At 33.4% G+C, this 15,299-nt stretch overlaps 1 protein-coding gene across 1 annotated transcript; it reads left to right on the top strand.

Moving 5' to 3' along the window:
* Positions 1-44: 44 nt before the first annotated feature.
* LOC130826345 (squamosa promoter-binding-like protein 7) lies at positions 45-13,923 on the top strand. The gene is made up of 10 exons (XM_057691978.1): positions 45-762; positions 3,483-3,655; positions 4,873-5,069; positions 5,161-5,235; positions 5,329-5,436; positions 8,506-8,620; positions 10,213-10,348; positions 11,416-11,578; positions 12,228-12,803; positions 13,015-13,923. Exons 1-10 carry the CDS (start codon positions 236-238, stop codon positions 13,276-13,278), a joined length of 2,334 nt encoding a protein of 777 aa, XP_057547961.1. The 5' UTR covers positions 45-235; the 3' UTR covers positions 13,279-13,923.
* Positions 13,924-15,299: the final 1,376 nt, after the last annotated feature.

The raw sequence follows: 15,299 nt of genomic DNA, 5'->3' as shown, positions 1-15,299 counted from the left end.
GTCGTCCATCAATAATTAATAAAACACACATCAAAATCACAACACCAAACCGCAAATAAATTTTATTCACTTTTTTTTAGACCGCCAGCCACCTGACGCTGACTTCTCACCAGCAAGAACAGCTCCTATTTTCTTGCCTTCCATTTCACTCTCCCCTTTCCTTTCCAACAAACCCTAACCAAATTCTTCTTCCATTAACCATTCTACCTTCAATCTTGCGTTGGGTTAGGTTTCAATGGAGTTACCTTCATCAACAACTGCCGATGAACAATTGCCGACATCATTCGAGTGGTCTGATATCTTTGACTTCACAATCGACGATCAATTACTCCTTAATCTTGACGTTCATGATCAGCAACATCAGCAGCAGTCGCCGATTGTTCTTCCTCCACCTAATGTCGATTCGGAACAATCGCAAAAACCTCCGACTGTAAGTCCACCTCAAACGTCGTCGTCTGATCGAGTGCGAAAGCGAGATCCTAGAATGGTTTGTGAGAATTTTTTGGCTGGGAGAGTTCCGTGTGCTTGTCCTGAGTTGGATGCACAGATGATGGAGGAAGAAGAAGAAGCTGCACCTGGAAAGAAACGCTCTAAAATGGGGCGAACTCCTGGAATTGCTAAATGTCAGGTTCCGGATTGTCAAGCTGATATTCGTGAGCTCAAAGGGTATCATCGAAGACACCGGGTTTGTTTGGTGTGTGCTAATGCATCTTCTGTTTTGCTTCACGGTGAGACCAAACGATATTGTCAACAGTGCGGCAAGTAAGTATTTTTTGGGATTTGTTTATATTTTTGGTATTGAATCAAATACTGATTTATTTGTAAATTTTAATTTTGGCAGTTGAAATGATATTTATAAATTGGTTGGTATATGGTGATATTAGTAGCTAATAAATTTTGATTTTTGCTGAAGAATTCTATTATGTTTGAAGATATTGATTTGTAATTAAGCCAGTATCTGGTTGGGTTACTTCTGGAACTGGGAACTAAGTTTACACTTCAATTTTCGGTCTGAATTTGCTGCAATTCATTGAGATACTGCTTATGAGCTCTCTGACTCCATCAATAAGGTGGCGTTGTTTACTTTGGAGAACAGTTTTCTGTAAAAACCTTTTTTCCAAGTGGAAAATGCAGATGATAATTAATTTCCTTTGTATCGATGGAAAACTCATAGGGGAAATGGAGATGCCGGGGATGTAAGGGTGGAGTAAATTAGTTTCGTTCCAATTTTATAAGGAAAATTTTTGCAAAGCCATGAAAACTTTTTCCACCTAGGTTTTTCATTTTAATTCCCTTGTCAAACTAAATTTGGAAAATGTTGTAAACAATTGTGCAGGAAAATATTCCTCCCAAAACCAAACACTGCCTAAGTATTCCATATTTTGTTGTCCCAAAATGGTGGAGGGAATCTCGAGATGACCCGATAAAACTATGTGGGGAGACACATGTCACTATTTGCAGCAATTTAAAAGGAAAGAAAGTAAACAAGTTCAGCAAAGTACTTTATGATGTCTGATTTACTAGTTAACCATAGGAGAACTCTGGGTTAATCACTCTTTCTTTAAGATTTGCTCTAGTAATTTGTCATGTAAGATATTTTGTTACTTGAATGGCTTTAGGTACCTGAACTAGGTAATGCGGAACATGTGTCACTTAGTATGTTCTTGTTGGGGGATTGAAAGAAAATGGGCACAAAAAGGAAATTTCAATTGTTAATGGTTTTGTGAACTTCCTGTGATTTTTATTATTTTTGCCACATGTTTTGGTTGCTTGATGGGTTTGGGATGCCTGAAATTCTGTTGAATTTGAGGATAAATATTTCATAGCATTTCGCTGCCATAAAACCACAAAAGGGGTTACCAGCTCCCACCTAGGTGGGGTGAGGAGGAGTCTCATGTATGCAATCATTTCCTTGCGAGATTTCCGAAAATGTTAGTATGCCATTCTACATTATGTGCATTAACTCATGACATGTAGACGGATGTTAATTTTTTTAATGAACAAGGATTAAATTATTTATGTATTCTAAATTATATGTTCGTATGTTGATAGTACTTTTTGTGTTACCTCAATTGCTTGTGTTGAATTCTGGGCACTTGGCCATGTGTATGGCCATATTAGACGCGGACACTTCATTTTGAGACCCATAAATTAGCTAAGTGAGACATTTTTTGGATAGGACAATTGAGAATGTGCGTGTTTTCTTGGGATTTTAGCGTTTCATAAATATTGAGCATTACCGTAATGTTTGGTGACTAAGGGGTTCATATCGCATGTGTATTTGGCATCATTTGTTTGCTAAGAATGGCACCAACACTCTACAAAGCTAATCAAAATTACATCTTGTAATAAATATGGATTCAAGCTCTTGGAACAACTCCAACTCCTAAAACATCTCTGATTCAAAAAACTTAATAATAATTTATTTCACTTTAAATGATTGCCAAAATTTATTGAACATGCAACATTTTGATTTAGTATTACATGCAAATGCCTTTCAAATTCAGAAATCGAATAAATATTGGAAGTTCATCTTTTACAACTTTATGAACAAACCAGCAAAGAATCAAGTAACAAGAATTTTAAAAAATTTATCATTCAACTTGTTATACAATGTTACATTACCTCATATTTACACTAGTAATCCTATGCTAAACTTATAAATGTTAAAAAATATCATGGCATAGATCACCTAATTCTACAAGAAATATTATAGTAACCACTCCTAATAGAAATTGAAATTTGACTTATGGTCCCTAATTTTAATGGGAGTCTTAAAAGTAATGAAAGAACTTTTTTCGAGTGAGAGTTGAAAGACTACTACTGATTTTACAAGGACTCTTCATTGATGAACTTCCTACTCGAATTCAGCTTGCTTAAAAATTCACTAAATGCATCTTCAAATAACTTTCTCTCCATGAAAAGTAGACTTTGTGTCATGTTTAACATGGTGTGAAATTATAAATGGAAATCAATTGAGACTTTTGTGCTAATTGTTGTCTTGATTACATTTTTAGTTCTTTTGGTTCATAGCACTTTCCTACAAAACACATTTTAGTTCTTTTGGTTTGTTGAACTAATTATTTTAACAAGCCAACACCATATATTGGTGTATAAGATAAGCAAGAATGGTTCGGCCTAATGATTGGTTGTTTGTAGCAGTAAATGCTCAGATTAGGGTTATTTTTGGAAGTTAAGAACAAGGATGGTATACATGCCAAAGTTTAAGAGATAACCTTTTTTGTTTGGACAGACGAGTACTGAACTTTGATGAATAATCCCTGTTTTCTTGTTTGTTCTCTGAAATGTTAAAAAATGATCTTTTCTACAAGCAGCTGATCAAATCTGTTAGTTAATTATGCTAGTCAAATCTAGTAGTGCAATCTGTTACTTCTATCTGCTATCTGCCACATATCATATGCGAGTGAATAATGATATTGTTGCTTTCATTCTAAAATTTTTTCATTGGTGCATTCTGGCAGGTTTCATGTGTTATCAGATTTTGATGAAGGCAAACGTAGTTGTAGACGTAAGTTAGAGCGCCATAACAATAGGCGGCGAAGGAAGTCGATTGGTTCCAGAGGAGCTCTTGACAAGGAATATCAGGGTGATTTACATACAGAAGATGCCTTTTATGATGGTGAAGCAGGAAAAGGTAGTATTATATGTTGTTCAATGCTTATAGGTTCTTTTTCCCCTTTTGCTATAAAGTATATATATTTGTATTGAAAATATTATTACCAAGCACAATAGAGATGATAGATGCCAGGATAGTTTGTCAGAACTTTTAGGCAAATGTCATTTTATATCAATTAATGCAACTAGTAATAAAAAATTGGACAAAGTACGAGTTTTTCTATAATGTTGGATGTTGGATGTGATAAACAGACATATAATCAAAAGATAATAGGATTGTGAAATGTCTGTTTGATTATCAACATTAGCATTGAGACGATCATAAACAAACTCTAAAAATAACTCAAATTTATATTCATGCACAAAAATCTTTATGTTTTCGTGTCTGGAGCTTAAAGGAAATTATATTGCATCTTTATTCCACAAAATAACATGCAAAACGTCCAAGCCTATTATAGCTTTAGGCTTGTGAACCTTTAAGCTTTACATATCCATTGCAACACTCTACAAAAAGTTTCTACAAAATCAACCCTACAATCTTTTACTTCTTTCAGACAAAACGAGCATTTAACTCGAATTTGTTTGCATAAAGTAATATATTTTTAGCTTAGCCATAATTACTCAAAACTCTGAAAGTTCCATGTCTAATTTCCCCCTCTTTCCCCTCCAGTATTTGCTAATATTGTAGACTTTTGATCAATGAGTGAGAGAGGAAAGGCAGACTTTTGTGAACATTTCTACAACTTTACTGCTTTAGTGCTGAATATACACTCATCAATATACTGATTATTATCATAATATTTTAAAAATAAATGTTCAAGTGATGAGGTTTAGGAAGTGAATGAAAACATCATGAATTAGTTTTACTAAGATAATATCATTATTTGAAATATTAGGATACATATTCGTATTTAATCTTTGGATGTTGTCTTTGGTCATTTAGAATCATATACTTCACGTACAGCTAAACAAATTGAAAGGTTATAATGGTTTGTTTCTTTTGAGCTTCCTTTTGAACAAAAAGGCTTAAAGAACCATTTATGTATTTTTTTTTGTGTCTAATAAATGAAGATTTATTCGAAAATGTATTAGTTATTGCCACTGGTGAAAGCCATTTTATTATATCTCAAGCTAATTTTAGATGTTTAATGCGGCGATCCTGCTTGATTGCATATAACTATACTCTTTTAAATAAGCTTTTTTTTTAAATTATTTTTTATTATTTTTTTACTGTAGATAATTCGTGGTCAAGCAACCAAATAACCGAGAGGGAAGATTCTAAAGATGGAACTTTGTCAAACCTTTGTTCTGCTCTGGAATCTCAAAACATTGAAAGTGACAGTATTGTGACTTCTAGTCAAGTAGATAAAGTAATAAATGTGGAGCGAGATTGTACTCCACCTTCTGAGAATAAGACTGCTTACACATCCGTGGTAAGTGATGTTATTTGCTAGCCTTTTCTATTGTTGGCTTGTTCCACTTATAAGTTTTGTGTACTTTGTTAGTTGATAAATTTTGTTATAGTGCCCTACAGGTCGAATCTCATTTAAACTTTACGATTGGAACCCTGCAGAATTTCCTCGTCGACTCCGTCATCAAGTATTATTACATACCTTTTTGAAGCTCTAGTAGATAAATCGTTTTGTTCTTAGTAACAACTATCTGATGCAAGTATTGGTACCATTTCTACAGATATTCCAGTGGTTGGCCAACATGCCAGTTGAGTTGGAAGGCTATATTCGTCCTGGTTGTACAATATTGACCATATTTGTTTCAATGCCCCAATATATGTGGGTGAAGGTAATCTGAATGATTTGGTTCAAAGCTTTGTAATAAATTATATGTGGCAAATCATGAGTACATATATTCTACTTGATTGGTCTTGGTGCTATCTGTTATAATTATACATGATTTATGATAATGACAGAAGCTCTCTGAGATTAGGAGACATGATCAGGCCTAATATGCTCTTTATTGATATTTTTATTTTTTGGTTTGGTCTGTTTTGCTTCTACCCTAGTGCTATATATAGCTTTAAATAATTTCTTCATATAAATCAAGGGCAACATTTCTTGATTTCATGCTCCCTAACTCTTTTGTTGATCAATTTATAACTTCAATGACATTATAGTCATCAAAGACTATTCTGGATCTGGTGAGTAGTGTTGCACACTTATCGGTGTACAAATCAGGTCATCGAATCGGATTCAAGGCAAGTGTTTTGGTAGTTGTGCCCACATTGGTTTTTACATCATCGTAAATGTAAATCGGTTAGACAAGGTCGGGTAAATATCAGGTCAAGCTTATTTTGAACACCTTCATGCACTATTAGGCTAATGAAATCAACTGACCACATGGGTAACATTGTCCAAAATTATAAATCGAGGTTTGCATATCTACTATGCATATCATTAAAAAACAGTGAAAGTGTAAGAAAAAACATAGTCAACTGAGGTTTTTGTTAAATACGCCTGAATATCAGAGCCAGCATTGGAAGCTCTCAAAATCACTACCACTGTTGCGCTATCATTGAAAACTATCAAAATCACTACCACTGTTGCACTACCAGACCCATCAATCGTTGTCATGCGATCAGACCTGTTACTATTTTTTCGCATGACAAACGAGATGGCTACCATCCGGGCCTACATCGGTGCCACTACCACAAAAAGAATACTATCAAAGTCAGCGCTCATGTTGCCTTATATATGTCACTACCTTCAATTCCTTTGCAACCATAATAAAAAAACAAAACTCAACCACTCTCTTAATTTTCATTCACTCCATCTCTGTCCACCAAAATCAAAAGAAAAAGCAGAAGAAAATCTCAACCACCGTCCAAATAAGGGTCTTTACTCTCTATCCCTTAAATGACCATAAAAAGTCTATTTTGAGGTTTAAGATTCGACAGACATGGTATCTTAGCCATTGAATTCAAGCGTCTTACAGTGGATTTAGTTTAGTGGTGATCTCCATGCAAGAGGAGAGGGGGTGTGAAATGTGGGGTTGATGATTATAAATGTTGACAATGGATGATGTAGGTTGTTGATGATGAATAATGTTGAAAGTAGAAAAGGATGAATAGAGAGCTGTAGGTAGAAGATGAATTCGTGAGATCTAGATTGGTTTCGAATGGAGAGGGGTGGGATTATATTTTTCAAGAGTTTATTTAATAATGATTTGTTTTACATCGATTTAATGAAATTTAATTAGGTCTGTCGGGGAAGGCGCGAGCCTTTTATAGGCTGGGCTCACTTTCGTCAAAAAGCTTAAAAATCAATTTTAAAGCACATATATACTTCGCACAACATGACATCATATTATAATAGCAACAAGTTTGAAAACATTCATTATTATTGCGGTAAACATTGCTTTAGTGCATAACTACTATAATGAGAATGCTTGCAAGAGTATGGTCAGCAAAGCAAAGCAATACAATGATATGGAATGAATGGAAATGAAACTTACCGTAATAACTAAAAAATGAAGGATGATATTAGTGAGGGAGCCTTATTGCTAGTTGATGAGTAGTGTGCGCTATTCTATTGTTGCAAATATTATGAATTGAAGTATTAAGTTTGAAATTTATTACAAATCACATGTTAACTGATGTTACTAATCCTTGTTTCAACTTCTTTACTTTTAGTTTCTTACATGAGAATTTTTACACGTTGATAAGTAAGAATAATAGTTAAGAACTTAAAATAAGTTTAACATAGCCTTTGAAACTATGCGAACACTGTAAGACTACTATTTTTGGTTTTAGTTGATGAAAATAAGTTGCTCTATGAACTTAGGTGTTGCAACATGTTACTTGTCTGCATGCACCATACACCATTCCTTGGTAATGCCAAACCCTACCTAGGTGTGAGCCTGTTTGTGACATTTTAGTTTAAAACGTCATCTATCAAGTGCACAAAAGTAGTCAAAAGTGGGTGCCTTTAGAAAGGCGCAAGACGAGGCGTCTTTTAGCGCCTTTTGGGTTTTCTTTAGAATCTACGATGATAGCTTGATATAATCATGTGAGATTAGTGGATCTTTGTCCTCGTTGTGCCTTGCGGCTTTTGTAAAATTAAGAATAGTTGGGTTGTCGGGTAATGGAATGTTGCTCTGAAAAGGCTTGCAACTGAGTGTACAATGTAATTGGTAGTTTTGTTTTACGTTATAAATGTAATCGACTAAGTAAGTTCAACACCTTTTCTTTGATTGTCCATTTTGAGCTTTAGTTATTGGCTCTACCATTAGATATATGGATGGACTTTTAGAGAGAGGCATCTAAGATGGATTAAATTGTTGCTTGATGTATATTTTCTAAAGAGTACAAAGTATGCCTTGGTTAATGCTGTATATCTTTGATGAGATACTAGAATGCTAGAAGTTTCAAACAGTAATAGAGACAACATGGGATGTTAATAACAATTAGTGGATCTTGCTGTATTGGTGGTGTGAAAATATATAGTATGGTATGGAAACTTAGTAAATTTCCTTATAAGGAAAATACAATGATATCAACATTTTTTGGGATGCTTTCCTAAAAGAGCTATCAAGATTAAGTTTTGAGGCAAGTTTTCCTCATTCAGTGTTGGTTTTCTTAATTTCAAATTTAAAATGTAAAATCTAACTTGTGGTATTAATGAAAATTAAAATGCTGTTAAAACTAAAGAAAGGAAGACAGAAAATTATTTGAATGTTCAAAGCTTAAAGTGATTTGTAAGACTGTACTTGGAATAATTTTCATTTGACTTGCATTGTTAATATTTCCTTCAGAAGTTTCAATATTTCTCTTGCTTTGTCAGATCTTTCTTAAATTGGAAGAGCTTATTTATCATTAACCTTTATTCAACTAAAAACATTATGGACCGTGTGTAGTTGATTGGTGACCCTGTTTCTTATATAAGAAGCTCAGTTGGACTCGGAGGAATGCTTTCTGGTAGAGGTGTTGCAATGATTTACTTGAATGACATGAGCTTTCGTATTATTAGAGGTTAGCTAATGTTTCTTTTCTTTTCTTTTTTAACGTTTGTTCAATTATTTGTCCGCATCTTTTATTTGTCTGTTATGATTATTTTTTTGGCCTAAGGCTTCAACTTTTCCTTTTTTGATTATTTTTTTCCAATTTTATTGGTGGAGTTCACTATCACATGATTCACTAATCTCCTTGCAAATCGCAAATTAAAAAAAGCGAATTATAGTCGGTTTTGGTCTATTTTAGGATCATTTTGAGCGAATCACAAATTTAAAAAGCGAATTAACTAGTAAATTATGTTACACAGGTGGGGTTCTATGCACTTGCTGAACACTAATTCCCTCGTGCATTTTATTATTGGTTGTGGTTTCTATAGTTGGCAATTTGGCATTGATCTAATTTATAGGAACAACAATGTCTTGTACGGTACCTTATGGTTAGTTGTTGTATCCTGTGTCCATTGTGTCAATGGACTATGGAGCTTATATTGTTCCATTGATGTACATTGGTACAATATATTTGTTCTAATTAGAAGTGGAAATGAGAGCTCTATGGCAAGAAGGAAAACAAATCTCTTCTTAAGGTTTTTGGATGATGGATAACGAAAAAACCCCTTATGTTGGGTTTGAAGAAATGCTCTTTGAAAGGATGATTCAAATTCTAACTCAAGAATCAAAATTAACCAATTTGAAATTCGCATGCATTCCTTAAAACACCTCTCTATTTCTTGTATAGTCATGAGTACGTTAGTTTTAAAAGGTACGAGGTGCCTTTTGTTGATAGGGTCCCAAGATCCTAAGCTCTAGGTGCTAACATTCATGTGTTTGGAGCCTCAAACCTATGAAAAATACAAGTAAAATAAATAAGAAAAGAAGAGAAAACATACCTTGTGGGTGCCCAAAAGGTGCTCGAGCTTTAAGGCTCTCTAAGGCGTTCGTCTTAAGGAATTTTTCATCTAGTCTTTTCCAGGGTTCCAAACCATTGTCTGCCCAAGTCTCTCGCCTTAGCCTCACCTACACTCTTTTTAAACTAAGATTAGTATGAGAAGGTGTAATAAGATTATGCTCTACTGAAAATAATAGTAAGTTGTATATATAAATAAATAATTGCTATACATTGCAGTTTTCATCCTAAATTGCTTCTCATTCAGGGCAATCATTTATGTAGTCATGTCTTAAGAATTGCTCTTATCAGTTCTTTATTGGCGGTAACTGATATGTTATAACCCTACATGACTTGAGAAATACTGAGTTGGTAATTTGACAAAAAATACATGTTGAACATTGTGTTTCATACAGCTGAGATTTAAATTGGTTTAAGCTTGGACTACTTTGAATTCGACTGTTGTCATAAGGGTTTAAAACCATTTTGTTGGGCTCAAGGCTTTCGCATTGTTGTGGTTGTTATTGTTGTCCTTTCTCTACTTGAATAGGAGTGGACAACCTTTTGAATTGGGCCCCCAAATTGTGTTCTAGTATTTGCTTTGAAGCGAATGGTTTTGTAGTTTGGATTTATTATTTGAATTTGAATTTTGGAATTGTGTTGATGATTCATGAGCATGTTTTAGGAAGTGCACCAATTTTTAAGAAAATTCATTTTCTCATGTGTAGATGGTGCTTCTGTGATGAAAGTCAAAGTTGCTGTTCAGGCTCCCAAACTTCATTATGTCTATCCTCCTTGTTTTGAGGCTGGAAAACCTATGAATCTTCTTGCTTGTGGGAGCAATTTACTTCAACCTAAATTTCGGTATGATTAGAAATTAAGTGTACTCTATTTTTAATTCATTACGGAATCAATGTCAGTCTTGGAATTTGTGAGTGATTAGTTGCAATTGTTTCTTTGTTGAAAGGAATCAATCGTAAGTGGAAGTGTGACTCCAAAAAACTGAGGTTTAATCAATTACTCTTTAAGCCTACTTTAACTGCATTTGTAAATCATCAATATTCTAAGCAGTACTTGAAACTATTCTTATTATTTATATAACTTGCTGTTATTGAGTCTTGAATCCTTGTTTTGGTTTGACACTTCTAAATATTACTCGGTTTCAGATACTTGTGTCGGAATCTGATATTTTCCAAGTGTTGGACTTGATTATTTCATGAAATAGTTTCATGATTTTTTGTTCAAATAGGAATTTCGTGGTGTCAAGGGTCTTAACACGGTATTTAAGGTGAAATAGAGAGTTGGAGTAACTTGGATAATGTTCTCCCAGATACAATAAGATATTAAAATGTTTGATCTGCTTGAAGCGAGTAATTTCAATGTGTTTGACACTTCTAAGTAGCTTATAAGTGGAAACTGCCATGTATGACCCACACTTTTTTTAATGGTGCAACTACTTGTACTGGTAGACCCAGTGAATTTTCGTTGTGATTCCGAGAACTATATGTTTTAGGTAGGTCCATGAAAATAAAAGTGATCCTATCTTGCATTTCAAGTCTCTAGAATTGTCAAAATCATTTTCTTAATGAGCATTCTTATGAATGACGTGAATAATTTGGAGCCCTAGGTGCATATGGCGTTGAAAATATATATGAATGGAGAAAGAGAATATATGTAGATGAGTAATTGGAATTGATTATCTTAGCTCATGTAGATTTAGTGCTAGTATGCTAGATAAGGCCAAATGAAATGTAACACTTACCAAGAATATTTTGTGACTTATTTGTTTCTTTTCATGTACTCGACCCATATTGTGGAATCAAGGCTTTGGCATTGTTGTTATTCTTATGAATGTACCTCTAATTTAGTCAATTAGTAGTAGGTAAGTTGTGTTAAGGGATCATCATTGATGAAGTTGGTTATGATTGTAGATCTCTCATATCATTTGCTGGGAAGTATTTGGCTCATGATTATTATGTTGCCTTTCCTCACGGAAAGAAAGAAGATGAATCTGCCAATTATTGTGATCATCAGTTCTTCAGAATATATGTTCCACATATTGACCCAAATTACTTTGGCCCCGCTTTTATTGAGGTTAGTAATGGGTGAAAGTTTTTCTTTTTAATTTTCTATTTCCGAAGGTTATTTTGGGGTTTTTGGATCTCTTGTTTGCTTATGGAGGAATATGCTTGGTCTCTTAGAAACTGTTTGAAGGGCTCAAAAATCAAAATCAATTTGCTTGTTTGGGAAGTGTTAACTGGAGTAATGAAGTTATAAAATGGGGATCACGCTGTCCCATAGCTCGAGTCCTCTAACCCTAACATTGTCGGTTTATGTTTTAGAAAAAAAAAAAAAAAAAATAAGGGACTACTTATGAGTTCTGATCACATCTCATGCTATTGTACTATGCATATAGTTTTTAGAGATCCATGTCTATCAAAAGATGGATATAGCTTTTATATCTTAATACAGTCAAACTTTTTTGTTCAATCTAGAACAGAGCCCACTGAAGAAAAAGAAAGCTTAAAATGGAAAATTAAAAATGGTATCCTGGAAGTAACATTCCATTTTTAGATAAAATGATTGTATAAAGGTGCTTGCTTGTCTCTCACTCTTGTTAGAGAGCTTCTAATGGCTCTTTGCTGAGTGTGGCTTAAATCTTTCTGAAAACGCTCGTCTTAATTCCTCATCTGTTCTGAGGAATTGAGATCATGTTCTAAGCAATCTCAAATAATATATACAGGTGGAGAATGAGTGCGGTCTATCCAACTTCTTACCCATTCTCATTGGTGATGAGCATGTCTGCTCTGAAATAAAGACGATACATCAGAAGTATGATTGCTCGTATTGCAGGAAAAAGTTCCAAAATAGACCTAGCGGTTCTTCAGATGGTACATGTGAAGTTTCGTGCTCAAGGCAAGCTGCATTTTCCGAGTTTATGCTTGATGTAGCATGGTTGCTTAAGCAGCCTCGTTCTGAGAAGCTTCACCGAGTCTTGACGTCTTTTCAGATTCAGAGATTCAATTGCTTGTTGAAGTTCTTAATAAGCAATAAATCTACTTCCATCTTGGAAAAAATCTTACAATCTCTCGTAAATGTGTGTGATGAAATGGAGTCCAGTGATGCAGCTGATGTTACTGATACTGATAGGAGGCTGTTCAAGAAATATATTGCTCATGCAAGAGATTTTCTTCTCCAAAGTGTCCATGAAAATGAACTGGTCATGTGCCAGGCTAGGACATGTGCCCAAAAAGATGATAGATGTTTGGGAAACTTCCCCTGTCATGACGTCTTGTTCTATGATCGTCACGCCTGTCAGGTGATGCTTCAACACTTCTCTTTTAATTTTTGATGATTTTAATTAATTATTTCATCTGTTGCAGCATTCTAAGTGTAATTCTATAGTGGTTCTCAGATGATACAAGTGAATTTTTTATAACTTTGATAAAATACGTAATTAGTAAACTTTAAAATGTCGTTTAAGCTTATTGGCATTTACGTATAAATATTAAACTTGTTTTGTATTACAGGTTACAGAGTATTCCCCAAGTGATGGAGAATCTGTTTCATTAGTTAATGGAGAACTTACAATGAAAATAACCGAGAACAAGGAATGGTCAAGGAAGTCATGTAACCACATGATGTCCAAGAAATTGATAAATTCTCGACCGTTCATTTACACAATTGCTGTAGTTGCGTTTTGCTTTGGGCTATGTGCAGTTGTGCTCCACCCTTACAAGGTCACCAAATTGGCAGTAACTATCAGAAGGTGTGTTCTTAATAATACTACATAAGTATGTTACTTAGATGGGGGGTAACCTGACCGCCTCTGAAGAAGTTGCCAATATCTTCAATGCCATGGGCCCACGATATTCATCGTAGAAATAGAGTTCAGATCGTTGTGATCATGTTGTTGGACAGGAGCTCCGGAAGCTTGTTCCATGCAAGTGAAGTTATTGATTGTGTATCAATGTTTGTTGTTGTACATACATAGGAGCGTGTCGAACGTGATTCTATTAGAGATTTTAACTTTAGACCCTCTTTAGTTTTTGTGTATCATATACTTCTATTCATCAAATGAAATGAAGTTGTAATTAGTGATAAAATCCTTGTAAACGCCACTAAAAGTGCAAAACATAAGCTTCTTGAAAGTAGTCCCTTCAATTATACTTTATGTTTGTTAATTTGTGTGCTTCACAAATCACAATGAAATGAAAAATTCTGTGTAGGGGAGTGATGGTGTATTGGTAGGACACATGGTGTCTACAAAGATAAACCGGCACTTCATTATTTAATTGAGAAACAACTCGAAATATTTGGTGAAGCTTTATCATTCTAAATACTTGTGATTTGTGAACTTACTCAACTTCATCATAAACGTAACAGTATAAGTGTCTTATTAGAAATCCAACATAAAATGGCACAAATCGGGGCGAAGCTATACCCACATTCGAGGAGTTCAAATATGCGTTGAGGTTTAAGTAGTAAAAATGATATTTAAGGTCTATTGTTTGAGAATTGAGATCAAGATATTTTAATTTGCTCTTTATATTTTATATATTTGTTAACTTTCTACCTTGCTTAAGCTTCAAATTTTTTATGATTTATCAAGTGAAAATGTTAGGTTTCATAACTTCATCTAGCAATCTCCTTTTTTCAACCTCTTTTATATTAAAAAGAATAATAAACACCAAAACATGGCCGTGGCCGTCTCAAATTGAGACTAAGAGTGAGCCGGCCCAATTCGCACGTGTAAGAACATCACATGTTTTTCCTTGTTTTTTCCATTTTCTGGGCATTTATCAATTTTAACCTTAAAGGTATCAATTTTAACCTTAAATGTATCAATTTCAACGTAAAGTAATACTTAAACATATCAATTAAAGTAAAAAATTTCAATTTGAACCTATAAGTGATCAATTTTGATGTTAAACTGATCAATTTCTACCTAAATATGGTTATGTTCACAATTTTTAGAATGAAATTATATAAAATGGTATTATTCTATCTATCTATGAATGAATTTCAAATAACAAATAAACGGTCAATAAAACAATCAATAATAGTGTTAAAACTATTAACATATTAAATTTGAACTAAATGCTATACAATATATCTATACAATTTGAATTCTTATTTTTAAAACGATAATTGAAGATTAGAAGTTCAAAATTGAGTTAGATTATAAAACATCATTGTCAAATTATATGTCATAATTTAACTATTACATATTCAATTTGAACTAAAACCTATACAATATCTTTATAGACTTTGAAATACTTATTTTGAAAACGATAATTGAAGCTTATACGTTCAAAATTAAGTTAGATCATAAAATATAACTTGTCAATTTATGTGTCATAATTTAACTATTAACATATTCAATTTAAACTATTTACAAATATATATAAACGCGTTGAGGAAAGAGTAATATCACTATTATTGATCGATGATTAAAGAGTATAAGTACTCTTACTCTTATGTTGCATTAGAACCATCATGTTGCATTGAATAAAAGTACTTGTATTGTACAATGTTTTTTTAACACTATTATTGATAGTGTTATTGACCATTCATTTGTTGTTTAAAATTCATTCATAAAATGATAAAATAATACCATTTCATTAATTTCGTTCTCAAATTGTGAAACAGAATCATATTTAGATAGAAATTGATCAGTTTAACATCAAAATTGATCACAAATAGGTCAAAATTGAAATTTTTTATTTTAATTGATTTGTTTAAAGTTTACTTTAAGTTGAAATTGATACCTTTAAGGTCAAAATTTAATACCTTTAAGATTAAAATTGAAAAA

Source organism: Amaranthus tricolor, chromosome 10 (genome assembly GCF_026212465.1).
Source record: "Amaranthus tricolor cultivar Red isolate AtriRed21 chromosome 10, ASM2621246v1, whole genome shotgun sequence".
Taxonomy (NCBI): domain Eukaryota; kingdom Viridiplantae; phylum Streptophyta; class Magnoliopsida; order Caryophyllales; family Amaranthaceae; genus Amaranthus; species Amaranthus tricolor.
This window is presented reverse-complemented; position numbering and strand designations above follow the sequence as displayed.